Consider the following 20,978-nt stretch of genomic DNA (forward strand, 5'->3'; position numbering starts at 1 on the left):
GGTCGGAAGGGTTCGGGCTTTTGTTCCTCAGAGGTGAAGATGCGCGGATAGGCGTCAGCCGGCGTTCGGGGCAGCCAACCTACACCGAATCCTTCAACACTCCAAGTCGGCGATGCTTCTTACTCTCTTGTTCAGAGTGAGCATGAACACGGTCCGACCCCATCGTTTCCGATCAGCTCAACTTCACGCTTATTCGAACGACCTTGCAGGATTCGGTGATGGGCACGGTTCCACGCCGCGCGACTCGGCCACTGCTTAGGTTGCTTCGCCACCATTTCAGATATCTACCTCATTTGGCAGACATAGTGCTCATGCTTCAAGCGCGAAGCAGATCTATTATTCTCCTCCAACCAAGTCATTCACTCATTGTCTCCTCTCATGCCATGGCCTACATTCCATCTTCCTCCGAGCCCATTGCAATCATTGGCAGTGCCTGCCGCTTTCCAGGCCATTCCACTTCCCCATCAAGGCTATGGGAACTGTTAAGAAACCCATACGATCTTACCAAGCAAGTACCAGAGGGACGATTCAATGTGGATGGATTTCATCATCCGGACGGCGAGCATCATGGGACCACCAATGCTCCGAATGGCTACTGGCTAGAGGAAGACCCACGACGATTCGACAGCACATTTTTCAACATCACCCCGAAGGAGGCGGAGGCCATTGATCCCCAAGGAAAGGTGTTGTTAGAAGCCGTCTACGAAGGCCTGGAGTCAGCCGGCCTGACCTTGGAAGGATGTTCAGGGTCGCAGGTCGGTGTGTACGTGGGCACCATGACGGCCGACTACGACATTCTCACCGGCAAAGACGAACTCACCTTCAGCCAATATTGCGCCACAGGCACCTCGCGGGCTATCATCTCGAACCGCGTCTCCTATTTCTTTCACTGGAATGGCCCGTCCATGACGATCGACACCGCCTGCTCCTCCAGCCTAGTCGCCATGCATCAGGCGGTTCTGGGCCTGCGGAGCGGGGAGAGTACCATGGCGTGTGTCGCCGGAGCCAACCTGATGCTGAGTCCGGAACCGTTCATCTGCGAGTCGAGCTTGCACATGCTGTCTCCGGACGGAAAGTCGAAGATGTGGGATCAGTCTGCCGATGGGTATGCCCGAGGCGAAGGCGTCGGGGTAGTGTTCCTCAAGACGCTCTCTCGGGCCCTTGCGGACGGGGATCATATCGAATGTATTGTTCGTGAAACCGGAGTCAACTCTGATGGGCGCACCAAAGGCATCACGATGCCCAGCTCCCTGGCTCAGGCCGCTCTGATTCAGGACACTTACCGCAGGTCTGGGCTCGACGCCCTGAACCCCGATCATCGCTGCCAGTATTTCGAGGCGCATGGTACGGGAACCCAAGCGGGCGACCCAACGGAAGCAGAAGCGATCTACAAGGCCTTCTTTGGTGAGGATGAAGAACTGCAGGAAGACGGTTCGATTCTTGTCGGGTCGATCAAGACCATTATCGGCCATACGGAAGGGGCGGCGGGCGTGGCCGGAGTCTTGAAAGCGGCTCTTGCCCTAAAACACGCCCAAGTCCCACCCAACCAACATCTCAAGTCCATGAACCCACGCGTGGTTCCCTTTACAAGACGATTACATGTTCCTAATACCCTCATCCCGTGGCCGAGTGTTCGACCCGGTCATCCGCTGCGTGCTAGTGTGAACTCCTTTGGCTTTGGCGGCACGAACAGCCACGCCATCCTCGAGAGCTACGTCCCAGCCATTCACGGGGGGCATCTAGCTGCCAGCATAGAAAAACCAATTGAGCATCCTCCCAGATTTCCTTTAGTCTTGTCGGCCAACTCAGCCGAAGCGCTCAAAGACAAGGTCGAACAGTACATTGAGTTGCTGGAGTCCGAGCCCGAGATCGATCTCCAAGACCTGGCATGGACACTGGCGACGCGTCGATCAGAGCTTCCGTATCGTGTGTCCTTCTCCCCAGTGGCAGGACGAGAAAGGTTGCTCCAAGAGATGCGAGAGCGACTGCAGACGACCGAGGGAAACTCGTCACTTGGGGTACGATCCAAGACTGTCAATCATGAACGCGGTCGCATTTTGGGGATTTTCACCGGCCAGGGTGCCCAGTGGCCCCAAATGGGCCAGCAACTCATCCAGAGATCACCGCGCTTCAAAGAGGTGATTCAGAGTCTCGATGCCGTGCTCCGGTCATGTCCGGATCCGCCCGCGTGGTCCATTGCACACGAACTCCTTGCTCCGCCTACATCATCGCGTTTGAGCGAGGCAGCTCTGTCTCAACCACTGTGTACCGCTGTTCAGATTGCTCTGGTTGACATCCTTCATGAGGCTGGAGTAGAGCTGGCGGCTGCAGTGGGCCACTCCTCCGGGGAGATTGCTGCGGCCTATGCTGCAGGTATCCTGACGGCCCCCGACGCAATCCTTATCGCATATTATCGAGGCTTTCACGCTGGCTTGGCACAAGGGCCAGAAGGATGCCGCGGAGGGATGATGGCGGTTGGGATGGGGGTGAACGAGGCGCTTGAATTCTGTGAACAGCCTGCCTTCCTTCATCACCTTCACATCGCAGCCAGTAACTCGCCGGCAAGTGTCACCATCAGTGGAGATTTGGAGCCACTGAAACAAGCCAAGGCACTGCTCGATGAACGAGGCACGTTTGCTAGACTCCTGAAGGTCGACACTGCATACCATTCTCATCACATGGATCGCTGTGCCGCGCCATACCTCCAGTCCCTACAGGCAGCTAACATCGCACCCCTGAGCCTCACGCGTTCATGTGTCTGGGTATCCAGCGTGTATGGGCCATCGGGTGCTCCTACGCTCCGAGAGCTGTCAGGGCGCTACTGGAAAGACAACATGGTGCAGCCCGTATTTTTCACCGAAGCGGTGACCCGCGCGTTGACAGAAGAAGGCCCCTTTGACATGGCGCTGGAAATCGGACCTCATCCTGCGCTTCAGGGTCCTGCCGTGCAGACAATGCAGGAGGTCAATGGATCGGCGTTGCCCTATGCTGGCTTATTGCACCGCGGTCGGGATGACCTGGCCTCCGTCATCTCAACAATGGGGCTCATTTGGAGTCTGCTGGGTAGCTCTTCGATCGATTTTGATGCCTTATCTGTGGCACTGGGCAATGAGAGGTCGGATTGCCGGGTGGTCAAGGATCTTCCTTCCTATCCCTGGGACCACACCCACATGTATCATCGACAGCCCCGGATGGCCAAACAATACCTCAACCGCCCTGCCCGTCCTCATGAGCTACTGGGCGTGCGGACCAGCGACGACACGGAATCAGAATGGCGCTGGAGAAACTTATTGAAACCAAGCACGCTCCCGTGGCTCAAGGATCATCGTTTCCAGGACCAGATCATTGTCCCTGCTGCAGCATACTGTGTCATGGCATTTGAGGCTGCCAGAGCATTGACCACCAAACCGGTCAAGTTGGTAGAAATCCAGAATCTATCGATCAAACGAGGCATCACCATGAGCGATGACTCCCAGGGCGTCGAGACAATATTCATGCTCAGAAAGGAGCCGACTGTTCCTGGTGAAAGTGTCATCTCAGCGTCGTTTATCCTGGACTTTGTCCCGGGCGATGCTGACGCTCAGGGCACGAATGCTGTCAAGGGGATGGTTCACCTGCACCTGGGAGAGCCCTCCGCGGAGACTCTGCCCCGGAGGAGTCTACCCCCCCCTTCTGGCTTGAATCGAGTGGATCTCGATGAATTTTACGGTTCCATTAAGGATATCGGACTGGGTTACACGGGACCGTTCCGTGCAATGACATCGCTTCAGCGACGTCTAGATTTCGCAACAGGGACGCTGCCAAAGCCACATCCTGCTGAGACCTCGACCCTTCCCGTTGCTCCGTCGCTTCTGGATGCATGCTTCCAGGCTGCGTTTGCTGCCTATGCTGCTCCGGGCGACGGGTCACTTTGGACCTCGTTTCTCCCGCAGGAAATCCAGAATATACGCTTCAATCTGGACTTGTGTCCCGTAAATCCTGGCCCAGCCGCAACGGTGAACGTGGACGCGGTGATTACCCAGTTCTCTTCGGCATCCCCTGAGTCCCCCGCCAACTTCTCGGGGGATATCTGCGTCTTCAACGCCAATGGTAACATGGAGGTGCAGGTCGAGGGTCTCACAGTGGTCGCGTTATCGTCCACTGGCCCGGCAAACGACTGTGAGCTGTTCATCGAGACGGTATACAAGCCAGACCCGTACACCGGTATTGTCGAGGCTAGGACAGAAGGCATCAACGAGGAATACGTGGCTCTGCAGCGTGCGTGCATGCGCATCGCCGACCACTTCTTGCACCCCAATCGTACAGCAGGCAAGCCTCAACAGACTCCAGAGGCCATGCAAACCGGGTTGGCAGACTCACCGTTCCGCGGCTATTTGGAGCTTCTCATCTCGTGTGGCCGTACAGCGCCATCTCGCCTGCCAACGGCAATCACGGAGATACTAATGCACTTCAACGAGCAGAGCGCGCTACAAAGTCACATCAGAGCGTCGGTGTCGCAGATCAGTCACCGATTTCCTCAGCTTCGAGTGCTGGAAATTACGTTGGGTGAACTGCAAAAATATGTGACGGATGCCGTCGTGGCTGGTCTGGCGGCGCCATTTCACTCCTACAGTCACTTGTTCGAGACCACAGAGAAAGATGCACCCAGTTTACTTTCTGCACAGACGAGCATTCAGGATTCCAGGTTTCGTTTACTGGCTTTTGACAAGACGGCTCTTTTAAGCGAGCAGTTCCCTGATGAAACCTTTGACCTCGTTATCTTATCGGATGGTAACCGTAAGAATGCGACACTTACCAGTCAGTTGGATGGGGTTCATCAGCTCCTGGCACCAGGCGGATATGTATTTTGCGTCCACTCCACGGGAATTCCGCTACAGGATCGACTTCTGAACCCCCAAAAGCATCATCAATCGCTGTCCTTGCAAACATTGCTGCGTGCCACACCGCGCGTACAGGGTGACTTTGATCTCATCTCGTCGTGGACCAGTCCGTTGAGGACGATTGCCCTCTCCATCCGACAATCCATGAGCGCCGATGTTCGGCATCTTATTATGCCGTTGACCGCAACCGACGTATCCTATATGTCGGACACTGTTCTGTTGATCGGTGGGGAGACCGGCGAGACAGCGCAGTTGAGTTATCAACTTGCAGCTATTCTCCGAGATAAGTCCTTGGAGGTGGTAACCGCACCACGTCTGGAAGATGTGGTCTCGACTTCTATGGGAACGGTGAAGGCAGTCATTGTTCTATCTGATCTCGATAAGCCGGTGCTGTCTTCCGTCAATTCATCCGAGTTCACAGCTCTCAAGCAGATCTTGGTACCGAATATGTCTGTTCTTTGGCTGACGTCCGGGTTCCGCGACGACCAGCCCTACCATTACGGTACCGTCGGACTTTTCCGCTCCATCCGGACTGAAACGCCACAGCTGAAGCTGCAGATCTTGGATGTTGCGCACATATCTGGTGCCGAGACAGTCATTGCTGAGTGCTTCCTTCGCCTCATCACATATCTCGACTCTGAATCCACTCCGCTATGGACTTCGGAGCCGGAGCTTGTATGGGATGGTCAGCACCTGCTGATTCCCCGCGTCCTGCCTATCGATGATCTCAACCGCAGATATAACTCCACTCGCCGTGTGGTTCACAACTACCAGAATGCATCGCTGCAAGTTGTGCAGGTTGTCGCTCGCTGGAATGGGGACAGATACACCCACCATGCGGTGGAGGCGACCCCGTCCAAGGCATCAGCCCCTGCGGATGAGCATTTCGTTAATCTTCGAGTATTGTATTCGAGTGCCTGGGCAATTGAAATCAAGAAAGGTTTTCATGCCTTCGTCAGCGTCGCGACCGACAGCGCATCGCGACATTTGCTTGCACTCTCGCCGACCAACTCCTCGCTCATCACCATACCAGCGACCCATGTCCACGCACTCCCTGCCACTGGTCTGGACCTGTCCGCTCTGCTGAACCGGATAGTGGCAACCCTGCTTGCTCAGAGCCTACTTTGCCAGGCCAGCCCAGGGGGTCTGCTCGTCCACGAAGCCGACTCCTTCTTTGCCGATACCTTACAGCGACTCAACGATGAGGTGCGATTACTGTGCTTCTCCACCACGGACTTAGCTTTAGATGACAATCGCTTTATTCGGTTACATCCCCTATCGACCAAGGATGCTACCAAAGCAGCGGTACCTTCGTCCCGAATCAGTAGCGTCGCGGATTTCAGCTTGGGGCTCACCCCGACCGCGCTGGTCGGGTTGAAATCGTCCACATGCATGCTGATCAAGGCGATGGACTCGTTGGTCAAGACTGAGGCAAGTATTCTAGACAATGGGAACGCTCTGAGTACTGCTCAAGACGCCCTCCTGGTCGTTAGATGGGTGGTTGAGACTGCACTGGAAGAGCTTGGTTCCACACGCAAGCCGCACACGACAACCCGTGTCTCAGACGTTCTGGATAAGGGGTTGCAACCCTTGGGCGCCGTGCTCGATTGGACCGAGAACGTCCATGTGCCTCTGCGAGTTAACCGATTCGATCCGGGGTCCCAGATGCGTGGAAATAAAACCTATGTCATGATCGGTCTAACTGGCGAGCTGGGCCAGAGTCTGTGCCAGTTCATGGTCTCGCACGGAGCTCGTCACTTGGTTGTTGCCAGTCGGTGAGTCGTCCATCTCCCTGTTCCACCCTATCTTGTATCCCGCATTGCTGACAATCTTGTCATAGGAACCCGGACAAGTCCCCTGCCTGGAAGACTGATCTCGAGAAGCAAGGAGCCACCATCCAAGTTCTCAGCGTGGATGTCACGAATGTTGATGCCGTCCGTCAGCTGCGCGTGGACCTGGAAACTAGCATGCCGCCGGTTGGAGGCATTGTCAACGGCGCCATGGTTCTATCCGACGGTCTCTTCGCCGACATGCCTGTCGAATCGCTGCAGAAGGCCCTGGCGCCCAAAGTGCTCGGATCGCAGAACTTGCATGATGTCTTCTCCGACGTCGATCTTGACTTCTTTGTCATGTTCTCGTCCCTCACCGGTGTGCCGGGGAATCAGGGCCAATCTAATTATACGGCTGCTAACATGGTATGGCATTCAGTTCTCGTCATTTCTCCTTTTTTTTTTGCCTTTCTTGCGTTGTATTTATTTTTGATTTCTGCTTTTTGTCGCCAGCCTTTTTGTAGTTTTTTCAAAGAACAGGATGCTGACTCGCAGGTGGACAATAGTTTATGGCCGGTCTTGCGGCCCAGCGACGCAAAGCTGGACAGGCCGCCTCCGTTCTGGATATTGGCATGGTTTCTGGTATTGGATATATCAACCGCACCGATGGAGCCAAGATCTACGCCAACCTTAAGCGTCAGGGGTACATGCCGATCTCCGAGCGAGACATCCACGGCATGTTCATCGAGGCCATCCATTGCGGACGACCCACGTCTACGACGGGGGCGCAATTGACGACCGGCCTCCAACGGTTCGGCGTCGAAGGTGAAGAGCCCTTGTACTGGCACACAGACCCTCGCTTCTCCCATCATCGAGTGCTCCGGAATGCGGTCCACAAAAGTACGGTCTCGTCCTCGGTGGAGAGTCTTAAGAGCCGGATCTCGGAGGTGCAGTCGCAGACGGCTATTGCCGCGATCCTAACGGAGAGCTTTGCGTCCCACGTGGAAGCAATGCTTCACCTTGACCCAGGCAGCCTGGATAAGGAGACGGCTATCATCAACCTTGGTGTGGACTCGTTGATGGCTGTTGAGATTCGGTCGTGGTTCTTGGCCGAGGTGGAGAAGGATATGCCCGTTTTGAAAGTGCTCGGGGGCTCGTCGGTGGCGACGCTGGCTGAAGAGGTGGCCAAAGAGCTCTTTGAAGATCGCAGCACGTCGGCCCCCCCCCCGATGGACTTGGACAAGAATTCCTTCGATTTAGGGTCAGTGCATGGCAGCTCGACCGATCCCTCGAGCAACAGTGACAGCAAATCTGGATTTGACGGCTTTTCATCGGACGACTCCTCGGACATCGCCAACGATGACTCGGACCCAACCGCGCAGTGCGACCAGATTGAACCCATGTCGTTGAGCCAGGCTCGCATGTGGCTTCCCTATCTCATGCTGCAGGACAAGACCGCCTACAATTGTACGACATCGTACCGCTTGATTGGCCAGCTGGATATTCCACGCTTCGAGCGCGCTCTCCGTTCGCTGCTGCAGTCCCATCAAGCCTTTCGCACACTGTTCTACACGGACCACGAAACCGGTGAGGCCATGCAGGCCATTGTCCCAACCTCTTCGACTTTCTCTTTGCGGAAGGTCGGGTCTGCCAATGACTCAAGCGACGTGAAGGTCGAACATGACCGAGTGGCGCAGCATGTCTACGAGCTGGAACGTGGTGACAGCTTCATTGCCACGCTCGTCACTCACCGGCCAGACTACCATACAGTCATCTTCGGGTACCACCACATCATCCTTGACGGCGTCAGCTGGCAGATCTTTCTTCAAGAACTGGACAGGTTCTACGCGGATCCCCAGCGACGGCCCTCGCTAGGCGTCGACTTCCTGGATTTCTCGACGCGGCAGCACCACGATCTCACCTCCATCCCCTCCCTGTCGAAGCGACAGTTCTGGAAGATGACCTTCGCCTCCGGGTCCTTACCCGAGTCACTACCGCTGTTCCCCTTTGCGAAAGCGCCGGCGCGCATGCCGCTAACACAGTATCGGGTGACGGAGTACTTTGTGGAACTGGATCGGTCGCTGGCGGCCAAGATCCGCTCCGCCAGCACGACGAACCAAACGACTGCGTTTCACTTCTACCTCTCGGTCTTCAGCGTCATGATGTACCGGATGCTGGGTGTCACAGACCTGTGCATCGGGATGACGGATGCTAACCGTAACGACCAGGCGTTCCTGGAGACGATCGGGCTGCTCTTAGACATGCTGCCCTTGCGATTCCGCCTCGACAAAACCCCATCTGACGAAAGCGCGTTCGCGGATCATCTTCGCGCCACGCGGGATATCGTCTATTCGGCTCTGGGCAATTCGGGGGTGCCGTTGGAGACGATCCTGCAGGACATTGGCGCCGAGAGCTCGGCCACGGAGCTGCCTCTCTTCCAGGCCGTGGTCAATTATCGGATGGGAGCGATCAAGCACAAGAGCATCGGGGATCTAGGGCTAGAGTATCTCTCCTACGAGGACGCCGGCCACCCCTTCGATTTCATTCTGACCATCGACGAAGACGAGGGTCGTGCGGGTCTCACCTTGTCCATGCAGGATTACCTCTACGACAGGGCCGGTGCGAACATCTTCCTCGACTCGTACATCCATCTCTTGGAGTTCTTTGCCACGACGCCAACAGAGAGGGTCGCGACGCCGCCCGCCTTTGCACCTGCGCTCGAGCGCACCGCCATTGAGCTGGGCACTGGTCCTCGTCTCTCGGACCCTTGGGAAGAGCCCACCCTCGTCCATCGCATCGACCATATGGCCGCAAAGTACCCCTCGGATGTGGCACTTGGGGACGAGCGCGGCTCATTGAGCTATAAAGCCATGTCCGACCGCGTCAACGCCATCGCCACCCAGCTCCTCGCTGTAGGAGCCCAGGTGAGCACGCGCGTCGCCGTCTTCGGGACCCCGTCAACCGACAACATCTGCTCCCTGCTCGCAATCCTGCGCATCGGCGCGATCTACGTCCCCTGTGACGTGCGCAGCGCAGACGAGCGTCTCCGCACCATCCTAACCGAATCCGAAGCCACCGTCGTGATCGTCAACCGCGAAACCAGCTCCCGGTTCGCCAAGTTCCATCCAGACACCGTGCAAGCAGTGATCCAGCTCGCCACGGTGCCCATCCAGTCCAGTCCGGTTCATAACGCAGCGACCGCCGCGGGCCTGGCCTTCATCATGTTCACCAGCGGCTCCACCGGCACCCCCAAGGGGATCCAGCTCACGCACGCGAACTTCCTCACGCACGTGCAGGCCGCCTCGGCGTACATGCAGCTCGGCCGGGAGGTGGTGCTCCAGCAGAGCGCGGCCAGCTACGACGCCTCCCTGGCGCAGATCTTCTACGCCCTGGCGAACGGTGGCCGGCTGGTGGTAGCGGACAACCTCCGGGACACGGTGGCGCTAGCGTCCATCCTCGAGAAAGAGGCGGTAACTTTCACCCTGATGGCGCCGTCGGAGTACTTACTGCTCATGGAGTATACGGGAGACATTCTGGCGAGGTGTTCGGAGTGGAAGGTGGCCATGTGTGGTGGGGAGGCGTTCCCCCCGCGCTTGAAGGGGGATTTCGGGCGGCTTGGGCATGGGGAGTTGAGCGTTTATAATGCTTACGGTATGTTTTGTCTGAAGCCTTTGCAGAAGGAGGATGGTTTTGGTTGGGGAGAGATAAGTTTGCTAACCGGATACACGCCGTGAAAGGACCCACGGAAATTGCAGTCGCGTCGAACATCGGGGAGGTGGCGATCCCAAGAAAAGAAGCCGCTGGTGAATCAAATGACGGCGATGAAAGCCACGTTCCCATCGGCTCTGCCCTCCCAGAATACAACGTCTACCTGGTCAACGAGGACATCGAACCCGTGCCCCTAGGCTGTCCGGGCCAGATCGCCGTCGCCGGTCCCGCCGTAAGCGCGGGCTATCTCAAGAATGAACCCTTGACAAGTGACAAATTCCCTCTGGTCGGGGAGAGATTCCACCCAGAGAAGAGCACAAGAGTCTATCTGACTGGCGATCTGGCGCGAATGTTGTCGAATGGCTCGATGGTGTACCTCGGACGCATTGAGTCGGACACGCAGATTAAGCTGCGCGGGATTCGCGTCGAATTGGGAGACATTGCCAATGCGATCCTCAAGACGTCCCGCGGGGTCATTGCCAATGCGGCTGTTGGGGTTCGTAACCCCGGTCCGGACCAGTTCCTTGTTGCGTATGTCGTGCTGTCCGGGGAGAAGGGGACGAAGAGACCGGCGAATGTACGGCAGTATCTGGACCAGTTGTTGGTCGATTTGCCGTTACCGCAGGCGATGAAGCCCGCGGTGGCTGTGGATGTCGGCAGTAGTTTGCCCATGACGTCTAGTGGGAAGTTGGATATGAGGGCGCTTAATGCTCGGCCGCTTCCTGCGTCTGGGGATGAGGATGGGGACGAGGATACTGAAACCGAAACCGGTGCTGATGCTGATGCCGACGCTGGTGCGGATACAACCCTCTCTGATATCCATAGCAAGCTTCGCGAGATCTGGAACCGTGCCCTGGGCGGCCACACCAGCATTCCTATCACTCCCTCGTCCAATTTCTTTGCCGTCGGTGGCAGTTCGCTGTCCTTGCTGAAGATGCAGGCGCTTGTTCAACGGGAATTCGACCTGCGGATTGCCTTGCCTGAACTATTCCGCACGAGCACGTTTGGGGCTATCGCTGAGCGGATTCTGAGAGGGGTGTCTGCTGGCTTCACAGAGGAAGAGGTTGAGGATACCGTGCCTTCCTCCTCACCTGTTGATATCATTGACTGGAAGAAGGAGACTGCTCTCTCCGAGACCCTTCGATCCTTGGCTTCCTCCTCCCAATCAGACACCCGCAGCCCACCCATGCGTCGCCGGCCCCTGACAGTCATCCTGACCGGCGCGACAGGCTTCCTCGGCCGCGCCATCGCGCGAGCGCTCCAAGCCCGCGACGACGTGCTGCACATCCACTGCATCGCCGTGCGCAACCCGCACTCCAGCGCCGCCCTGGAACTCGAACGCACCTGCGACAAAGTCATCCTGCACGCCGGCGACCTCGCCCTCCCCTTCCTGGGGATGATGGAAGAAGAAGCCCGACTGGTCTTTGAGGAAGCCGACGTGATCGTGCACAACGGCGCGGACGTCTCCTTCCTGAAATCCTACCAGACCCTGCGGGGACCCAACCTCCGCGCCACGCAGACCCTGGTCGAGATGACCGCCCACCGCCAGGTGCCCTTCCACTTCGTCTCCACGGCTGGGGTGGCCACCACCCTCTCGGAGGGCTCATCCCCGGTGATCGACGAGATCTCGCTCGCGAACCACCCGCCACCCACCAGCCGCACCGGCGACGCGGTCCTGATCGACGGCTACGTCGCCTCCAAATGGGCCAGCGAGACCTTCCTCGAGCACGTGCACGCCCAGCTCGCTCTTCCCGTCCGCATCTACCGCCCCTCCAGCATCACCGGCGCCGACGCCCCCGCCCTCGACGTCATGCACAACGTCCTCAACCTCTCGCGCCGCATGCGCGCCCTCCCGGACCTCGGGACGTGGACGGGCTATTTCGACTTCATCCGCGTCGAGACCGTTGCGGAGGAGATCGCCGCTGGTGTGACCGCTTCACCTACCCCGACCGCCACTACCCCTACCCCCTCGGGTGTGGAATTCATCCACCTCTCCGGCGAGAAGCTCATCCCCGTCGCTGAAGCCCGCAAGCATCTGGAAAGGGAGACCGGATACGCTTTCCGCACCCTGGAGATGGCTGAGTGGTGCCGCGAGGCCGCGGGGTATGGGCTCCCGGCTCTTGTCGCGGGGTATTTGGAGAGTCTGGAGGGTCAGGCGCTCTCGTTTCCGCGGTTGCGGTCGCGGATTGCCGAGTGGGGGGGTGGGGGGAGGGAGGTGGTGGCTGTTTAGATTTCAGGCTCGGGATGTTGAAAGGGTTGAATAGGCGTTGGAAGGATTGTTCGGGTGGTTGGGTACTGGGTTTGGAGTCTGACTCTGATGAGGTGTGGTTTGGTATTCTTCTTTGATTGAGTAGACTTGGTCTTGTTTTTTTTTTTTTTTTTTTTTTTTTGTCTGTACATAGATTTCTGCAGGATATACATTAGATATTTTATACGCTTTGAATATTGAGAATCTCTTGTAGGATCACACGATGTGGAGCGGGGTTTCTTGCCTGTAGGGCTTTTTAAGTGTACTGTAGTCCAGTGCATTGTTGACAGGGGGTCAAAGTTGAAATGAGTCATGCGCGCGGAAATATGTGTAGGAGTAACCCATTGATAAATTGGGAGTAGTATCATCCATAACAATGTTTGACGGTAAGGTTTCACAACCTATATTCAGACCACTGAACGAAGTTAACGACCTATTGAGTACATCACAGTTGCCTGGTCACTATTTCAGCCCCAGTAAGTGGGACGCATGCAGGAGTATTTTCTCACGGGGCTTGTTTTCGCGAGCAGGATCCTGAGTGTAGCCCTAACCTACTCGGCGAGCGGGACGACTTGCGTTGTGTTCTATATACTGAGATGCAATTGCTCAGTTAGTTGTTGTAAGTTGGATTCCAGTCAAGTTGAGGAGCCAAGTCTCATGGGCTCCACGGTAGAAGTGAAATAGTGGACCTGGCAGTTTAAATGAAGTCGGCGGGGCAGAGGATTTGAGCCGGAAATAGTTGTAGATCGACTTAGGGTTCGTTCATAGCCGACCTGAAACAACCTATATGGTACGGTAAATACATTACAGTACTGTACCGTGTGGGTCCATGTCATGCAGTGTTGCACAGCCCCCATTTTTATATCTTACTGTCTCGTTCCACCCCCGCATATAAGCACTAAATCGTGCCTGCTTCTCGCCTACTTAGACTCTCCAACAACTTACTTCCTCTTCTCCCCTGGAACCACCTGTAAAGGTAATCACCCTATTACTTGGAACATGAGTGACCGTACCAGAACCACCCGATACGCGAATGGCTCCCTGCGGACCTGTCAGAATTGCGCTCGAGCCAAGATCCGATGCATTCGCTCCGTGCCCACCGGGAGCTGCGACCGGTTGGTGCAGTGATAGTGAACTTCCGAGAAATGTCATTGACAACTAATCCACTGCAGCTGCGAACGCCTAAGAAAAACCTGCCAGTTTCAACCAGGCCGACGAGCCAACGCGGGGCCCAGCTTGAGCGAGAGCAAGGACCGGCGGATCGATGCGCTCGAAGCCAAGCTGGACCGGCTGCTGGCGCAGTCCACCAGCGCCACCGTCTCGGAAGCCAGTATCGACGACAAGAGCCCCACGACTACTCCAACGACACCCCGTCCACCGCCGGATGTGATCGACAGTGGACTCCTGACCCTCGAGGCGGCAAGCCTGCTGCTGCAGGACTACCAGAGGACGCTGATGCCGTACTGTCCGTTTGTCATGGTGCCGTCGCCCGCGACAGCAGCCACCCTGCGGAGGGACAAGCCCTTCCTCTTCCTGGCGATCTTGACAGCGGCACTGTACGATAACATGCCCCTGCAACGGACACTGGAACTCGAGGTCAAGCGCACCATCGGCCGCTGTATGATCTTCGACGGCCCGGTCTCGTTTGACATGCTACAGGGCCTGTTGGTTCATCTGGCGTGGTAGGGTCTCCTTTCGTTGCTGGAATCTCGATGAGTTCTTACCTCGCTCAAGGTGCCAGTATCACTCGCGGCCACGCCGATTCTCCCAGTACTTGCATCTGGCCATCAGCATCATCACCGACCTTCAGCTTGACCGTGCCCCAGAGGATCGATTCTGGAGAACTAGGGTGGACTTCAACGGGGAGCTCGACCGGGAGATCTCGTGGGGAAGAGAAGAGAGGAGGGCGGTTGTCGGGTTTTTCTGGTTTTCGTCCAGGTCTGTGGAAGCAGCAGCAGCAGCACACCGTTTTGATGGCTACGGGAGCCAGCTAATGTCCTCATAGCATCTCGCAGATCCTCCAGAAACGCTCTTCGTTCTCCTTCATTCCGTATCTTGAGACGTCATGCGAGCTCCTGGCATCAACCGCTGAATATGACTCGGATCAGCACCTGCTGCAACTCATCCAGCTGCAGCGCCTGTCCGAAAGGATCATCGTAGCCTCAGGGCAGCATACCTCAGAGCCCCATGACGCAGATGCACTCGAACAGTGCTACCGTGACCGTCGGTCTGAGCTGGATCTATACCTTGCCCAGCTCCCCTTCCCGCTCACCGACAGCCGTAGGTGACCCACGCGGGGCGACCGGAACTTCGAGATTACCGAACTGACTTGGTTCAGATCTTCTTATGATGCAGTATCACACGGTAGAGCTCTACCTGTGCCAAGTGACCCTGTTCGACCACAAGCCGAGCGCGCAGCGCCCGCGGCACGATTCGCCCTTCCCGATCGAAGCCCTGCGCATGGGGCTGACCGCAGCGCGCACGCTGCTAGACTTCTACATCTCCCTGCCCCTCCGTCGCGAGGTAGCCTTTAACAACGCCGGCTGGGTGCAGCTCGGGTTCGTCGTGACCCTGGCCTGCAAGCTGGCCGTCGCCGCGGCGGACCCTCACATCCACCCCCACATGGCGGATTTGACCCGCGCGCTCGACCTCTCCACCATGCTGAGCCGGTGCATTCTCCGCATCCAGGCGCTGGTCACCTCCCAGATGGACGCCCGCGGCGACCGCGATGTGTTTTACCACTACGAGAAGCGGCTCAAGCGGGCGCAGTGGTGGTTTGAGAGTCGGAGCCTATCCCGATCCCAGCAGCAGCGGAATGAGCCTTTACCGGTGGCGGGGGCTGGCGAAGCCTCGTCGCCGAGGAATGCCCGTATCGCGGAGATCCCGGCTGAAGAGGAGTTTCAGGTTGGCTATGCTGCAGTTTCGGGAGATGGCTTCGACTTCCAGTGGCCCGGGCTGTTTCCGGACCCTACCTTCGATGATATGTTTGGTGATTGGATGGCGCAGGGATCTAGCGGGTTTGACGACTAGGGATAGAGGGTTTGCGAATGTAGATGTATGCACATACAGACTATATTCATACAAGAAGATGGTTGACGGCACCTTTTGGTCGCGAGGTAAGACCGAAGATCACCAGAGCCATGCCCGCCAGGGACAAGCCCGCGCCGCACCACCCGAGCCCATTTCCAAAGACATGCTCCGCAACAGCCACTTCATCCCCGCGCGGCGCCTGCCCGATGCGCCGCACGAAGAATGCCTCCCCTGATTCTGCATCGTCCAACAGCGCCGGAGCAACGACGGCGATCGTAGTCTGCGCACCACCACCGCCACTAACAGAGCGTAGCCACACCGCCAGCACACGGCTGACAACCACGGGGCCCGAAACTAGCGAAAGCCATGACGCAGGCCGGGATGCCCGACTAGCGGCGATCATGAACCGCCAGGGCAAGCTTGATGACGAACGGATGCTCCGGCGGACTAGCTATCATCTCCGCGCCGACGCCGTAGGGCCAGCGCTGGGGCAACAGCACAGTCCCCTGCTGCACGTTTTCGGCTGATAGCAGAGGCTCTAGCGAGCGACGGCAGCCCAACTCCGGGTCCAGGAAGACGCCGCCGTAGTGCCAGAGGAGGACATACCGGAGCGCGTCGACGCGCTGCATTGGCAGGAGGTGGTCTGTGTAGGCGGCGAGATACCACGGGAAATGCCGGGCAATGAACTGGTGCGCTGTCTCGTCAGTCCAGATGTACTGCTGGTACTCGGATTCTGGGCCTGGCAGGAGGTCGTTGCGTTGCTCCATTCCGAGGGAATGGCGGAGGGGAGGTGGCGCCACGTTCGATGGATGATCCGCGGGATAGCGCTGGTGTCGTTGGTCTTCTCTGTTGCTTCAACGACAGAAGGGGGAGCCCATTGGAGTGACTGCGAGGTGAGGGGTGCTGCTTGCAGTCTGGCTGCCGGGGTGGGATCCGGGGCAATTTGCTCGGCAGTGATGAGATTGTTTTGCAGCGCAGTGCTGAATTGGAGATAGGATTCTAGCCATGAAAGGCTGGAGATGAGCAGGTAGAGCGCGACGCATGATAGCAAGGGGCCTTGACGGGTTCGAATCACGATGGCTTCGAGCTTAGGTGACAGATATAGAGTTGAAAGAATAGACTGGCACTTCATGGCTTGCTACCTCAGCATTTTACTCAGTAGCATCACGCAAGTTCTCCAGATCCAGACAGGCATTGAGAGGGACTGATGGTCGATCTTTGAGCATGGCAGGAGCGAGTAGGACACTGTGCTGTACAGTAGAGCAGAATCAAAGGGTTAGCAGAATAGGTGCCTTAGCCAGAGTGTGTGTCCTTGCCCTAGTCCGTGTCCGTGTCCTTGTCCGTGCCCTTGTCCGTGTCCGTGTTAGCTGAATCTCTTGCAAGCCTTGGCAAGGGTGGCTAAGAGATGTCCCTTGAATTGTAGATGTGTGTAATGTATGGTTACATACTCAGCCACCACAATTCAAAGAATAAACACGGACAAGGGCACGGACAAATCTCCGGCCCACGTCGGATCGCCGACGTCTTTCGATTTCCGTACCCTCAACGCCATGGTTAAGTATCGTCCACCAGGAGCCCTAACCATCTCTCTACCCAGTATTCACCGGTTTCGCCCAATATTTACCTCACTATCCATCATGAGTAATTCAACCGATCCTTCGGACTATTGCACCTTTGAAATCTGTCCCATCACGGAGGCATACGTTTACTATGTCCCATCATTGGCCGGTAACGCCTTCTACTTGGCCTTATTTGCCGTGCTACTGGCCGCTCAACTGGTACTGGCCGTGCGATACCGGACCTGGGGTTACTTGGCTGGTCTTTCTGGGGGCCTTATCTTGGAGATAATTGGGTATATCGGACGTATACAATTGCACTCCAACCCCTTCCGCTTCGGCCCGTACCTGGAGTACGTTCACCTTTCCCCCGCTGCTGCCTATCCACGACTCTTCGTTCTGGCTCTGACCATGGTACCAGATACCTGATCTGCCTGACCATCGGACCGGCAATTCTCAGCGCCTCCATCTACATCTGCCTAGGCCGCATCGTCATTGTCTACGGCGAAGGCATCTCTCGCCTCCGCCCTAAGACTTACACGATGGTCTTTGTAGCCTGTGACCTGGTCTCGCTCGTCCTGCAAGCGGCGGGCGGTGCCATCACCTCGGTCGCAGATGCAGACCAGTACGATCTCGCCCAGGATGGCATCAACATCATGATTGCCGGGCTGGCGAGCCAGGTAGCGTCCCTCGCCCTCTTCATGGCCCTCTGTCTCGACTACGCATGGCGAGTGTACAAGAGCCCGCATAATCTGAGCCCGGAGACGCGTATGCGTGATCTTCGCCACAGCCTTCGCTGGAAGGCTTTCCTGGCCGGTAAGCACTACCTGCCGGGATTTCCGAACTTTTGCAGAAAGCTTACCTTATCCCTTCAGGTCTGGCCCTTGCCACCGTGGCCATCTTCATGCGATCAGTCTTCCGAGTCGCGGAGCTCAAAGGTGGATTCCATAGTTCGTTGGCCAATGACCAAGTGCTTTTCATGACGCTGGAGGGCGCAATGATCGCCATCGCGGTTATCGCTCTGACCGTGCTGCATCCGGGCCTTTGCTTTGACGGCCTCTGGGATCAGACCAAATGGTCCTTTCGTCGGTCCCGGGATAGTGAGATGCAACTGATCGAGGTCAGCGCCGGGCATGAGGCGAAAGCTCAGCGGGCTGATTTGGGGATGAGTTGAGAATTGATTTGAATTGAATCTCAACGTTACGCGCTGGATGTGGTTGTGGTTGGTTTGAGCCCGTGTGTTGATGAGAAGCAGAGCTGGAGTCAAGGTTGACATGCAGATGATACCAGTCCGCTTCATCCCTAGAACAAGAACCTCCACTCTGGAAGGTACCTTAAGCGCTGATACTTGGCCAACAATCATTTGACTGGGTATCCTTTTTGCTACGCAGCTGCTGCAGGCAGCAGTTGTTATTGCCTAGAGCCAATATCACGTGAGCCATGATATTTTCGGGAAGCCGAACCACCCGGGTTTTTCCGGAACAGGCAATTCGCCTTTTAATCTTGCAATGAATGCCTAAGGTACTAAGGATTGTGTAGGCATTTTAGGGGGACTTGTTCATTACTTAGTGGCCTTCCCATAAAGAGCAGTTTGCATCCCCTGCTACCCACGGTTCAGCAGGCAACATGACCAAAATCACCCTTTCACAGGAGGAAATATGGTCTGGCGGATCCCGACGACTGTTCGCCTACACCCAGACGTCGATCTAGATGATGATGATTTGCTGGAGGAAATCAAAGGCTGGTGCTTGTTTGTGGAGGTTTGTTACTTGTTATATACAATTTGCCAAGCATATGAGACGGACAATATCAGTTCGTACTAAAAGTCTTCTAAGGAGTCCCGAGCACAGATCCCCGACCTCGACAAGGATGTAACCCACCGAAGGGCTCTCATCCAAAAATGGGCGTCAGCTGATCAAAGCTTTCGTGATGTACGGCTTTTTCCGTGAAATCTGCAGACAAATCCTCGTTATCTTGGAAGAGCGAACTTTAAAAGCGATCTCTCCCCCTTCAGTCATACCATCAGCGCGCCCCTCTTCCTGCAACGGACGTTTGGGACACCCTAAGGTCATCTCAGCCCTTTATCTGTCTCGTAGACCAGCCGTATACCCCGGAGAACTACGTCCGAGTCACCAAGCTCTTGATCCTCTTGTATATCCCCCTCGGAAGAGACTGCAGCCATCCCTTCTCCCACCATGGCGTTTGGTACCCTACGTCGCAACTTCCAGGATTTCTGCTTGACCCTGCCACAAGCGCGAGCGCAATCTCCCCGGAGGATCGCGCGCGTCTGCTCACCCCCGCCAACCTCCCGCGAGTTCCTGGCTCGAGCCCGCCGACTCGGGGATGATAGCCCTAACCCGCGCCGGGACCGTGGTTTTCCCCAACTTCAGTTGCCAGGCCTTCTACATTCTGGACGATCAGAGCTGCCAGGATGGACGTCTTCTCCTCCTCTACTTCGCCCCCAACGGCCAGGTGGCCCACCAGGCGCGAATGCTCCCGTGGAATCTCGGGCCCCTCACATCGTTCCGGTATAGCCTCTGGCATTCGTGGGCTGAACTCATGGAAGAGAGTCCCTACATGCACCCGCGCTGGAACCGTCCGTACGTTCTATCAAACCCGTTGATTTTGCCTCTTTCTGCTCTGTTCCTGATCTTATCTTCCCCCTTTGCCCATCTCAAAAAACCCATAGATCGTCACTAACCACCACATCAATCAGCAGCATTGATATGCACCTCCCGCTCCTGGGTATCATGGCCTCACTGGCGGCGGGCGGGGACCTGGAACAATTCGACGATGCTTTCCCCGAAGAATGGGCGGAGGAGTTCGAGCGGTTCGCGCCGGAGTTTCTGGCCTATGAACGCCAGAATCGAGAAAGAGAGTACAGCTGGGACCGGCTGGCGGAGATCGCAGGTGACGGCCCGTTGACCCAGTATAATCACCTTCGCCATGTCCGGAAGCCGGCGGCGTTACAGGGGCGCTGTCCGCCTTGGCCTGCTGGTCCACGAAGTTTATAGAAGAATATATGAAAACGGAAGGGGGGGGGTAGGTGGGGTTGAAAAGTGAGATACCGACCAATGAATTGTCAAAAAGCAGCTACCATGTGCTTTCATAGCCCTTGTAACTATCTTAGAAGGTTATTCTCGTCAGGCCTGATAGAAGTAGGTAAATATGTGTCTTTAATTAGATTGGTAGGCCTATATGGCATATACGACCACAGGGCGTAGACAATAGGGCTTCTCGTCTGTTCAGCTGAGCTCCGACATTGCCAGATAAAATAAATAAGTCCGCATAAGATTTAATACTTAACGAATAGATTTTTGGCCATTATTTTAGTGTCCTAGCTATTTTATCTTCAATAACTTGTTATAGTGCATCTTCCAAATTCTTTACTATTTACCCTTTTCCTCACCCCGTGACTAGAGCGGACTATGTATATAGCAACATCGCTGAGGAGCGCCTCACTTTCCGCACTGTCGCTATTAAATGTAAGCCTGATTTGAATCCCAGGTTTAAGAGTTAAGATAAAGATCTCCGGGCTCGCTTTACCTCTCTCGAAATGACATCCACATGCCTATTACGCATAGCTATCCATCATGGGGCATAGACACAGGTATTCTTGCGCACTTAAAACGACAATTAAGACATCTCCAAAGCTTTCATTCGTTTTCAATCCTATACCAACTCGCTTCATGGTACCCTGATACACCGTGTAGGAACTATCCCATCTGTGCAGAGTGCTGTTGTGTGACTGCAGTGGGCCATGTTTTTTCTGGACCTTATCGGGCTT

At 56.2% G+C, this 20,978-nt stretch overlaps 4 protein-coding genes across 4 annotated transcripts; 3 read left to right on the top strand and 1 right to left on the bottom strand.

Moving 5' to 3' along the window:
• Nucleotides 1-344: 344 nt before the first annotated feature.
• BO86DRAFT_430187 (uncharacterized protein) lies at nt 345-12,587 on the top strand (the record flags this gene model as incomplete). The annotated part of the gene is made up of 4 exons (XM_025675685.1): nt 345-6,655; nt 6,721-7,075; nt 7,216-10,300; nt 10,387-12,587. Exons 1-4 carry the CDS (start codon nt 384-386, stop codon nt 12,585-12,587), a joined length of 11,913 nt encoding a protein of 3,970 aa, XP_025527644.1. The 5' UTR covers nt 345-383.
• Nucleotides 12,588-13,604: 1,017 nt separating this feature from the next.
• On the top strand, nt 13,605-15,635 carry BO86DRAFT_399587 (Zn(II)2Cys6 transcription factor; the record flags this gene model as incomplete). Its single annotated transcript, XM_025673640.1, has 5 exons — nt 13,605-13,720; nt 13,778-14,287; nt 14,340-14,543; nt 14,611-14,885; nt 14,944-15,635. The coding sequence occupies 5 exons, from the start codon at nt 13,605-13,607 to the stop codon at nt 15,633-15,635; spliced, it is 1,797 nt and encodes a 598-aa protein (XP_025527645.1).
• Nucleotides 15,636-15,681: 46 nt separating this feature from the next.
• On the bottom strand, nt 15,682-16,767 carry BO86DRAFT_399588 (uncharacterized protein; the record flags this gene model as incomplete). Its single annotated transcript, XM_025673641.1, has 3 exons — nt 15,682-15,934; nt 16,026-16,329; nt 16,353-16,767. The coding sequence occupies 3 exons, from the start codon at nt 16,765-16,767 to the stop codon at nt 15,682-15,684; spliced, it is 972 nt and encodes a 323-aa protein (XP_025527646.1).
• A 479-nt stretch (nt 16,768-17,246) lies between these two features.
• Nucleotides 17,247-20,350, top strand: BO86DRAFT_409861 (RTA1 domain-containing protein). The gene is made up of 5 exons (XM_025674445.1): nt 17,247-17,544; nt 17,613-18,007; nt 18,067-18,311; nt 19,445-19,791; nt 19,908-20,350. Exons 1-5 carry the CDS (start codon nt 17,273-17,275, stop codon nt 20,203-20,205), a joined length of 1,557 nt encoding a protein of 518 aa, XP_025527647.1. The 5' UTR covers nt 17,247-17,272; the 3' UTR covers nt 20,206-20,350.
• The last annotated feature ends 628 nt before the right edge of the window (nt 20,351-20,978 follow it).

Source organism: Aspergillus japonicus, assembly GCF_003184785.1.
Source record: "Aspergillus japonicus CBS 114.51 unplaced genomic scaffold BO86scaffold_24, whole genome shotgun sequence".
Taxonomy (NCBI): Eukaryota; Fungi; Ascomycota; class Eurotiomycetes; order Eurotiales; family Aspergillaceae; genus Aspergillus; species Aspergillus japonicus.

Coding starts and splice junctions, on each gene's coding strand:
- BO86DRAFT_409861 (XM_025674445.1), top strand. CDS start 17,273: ATGAGTAATTCAACCGATCCTTCGGACTATTGCACCTTTGAAATCTGT. Junction 17,545..17,612: donor CGCTTCGGCCCGTACCTGGA/GTACGTTCACCT, acceptor CCATGGTACCAG/ATACCTGATCTGCCTGACCA. Junction 18,312..19,444: donor GTGAGATGCAACTGATCGAG/GTCAGCGCCGGG, acceptor CCCTGCCACAAG/CGCGAGCGCAATCTCCCCGG.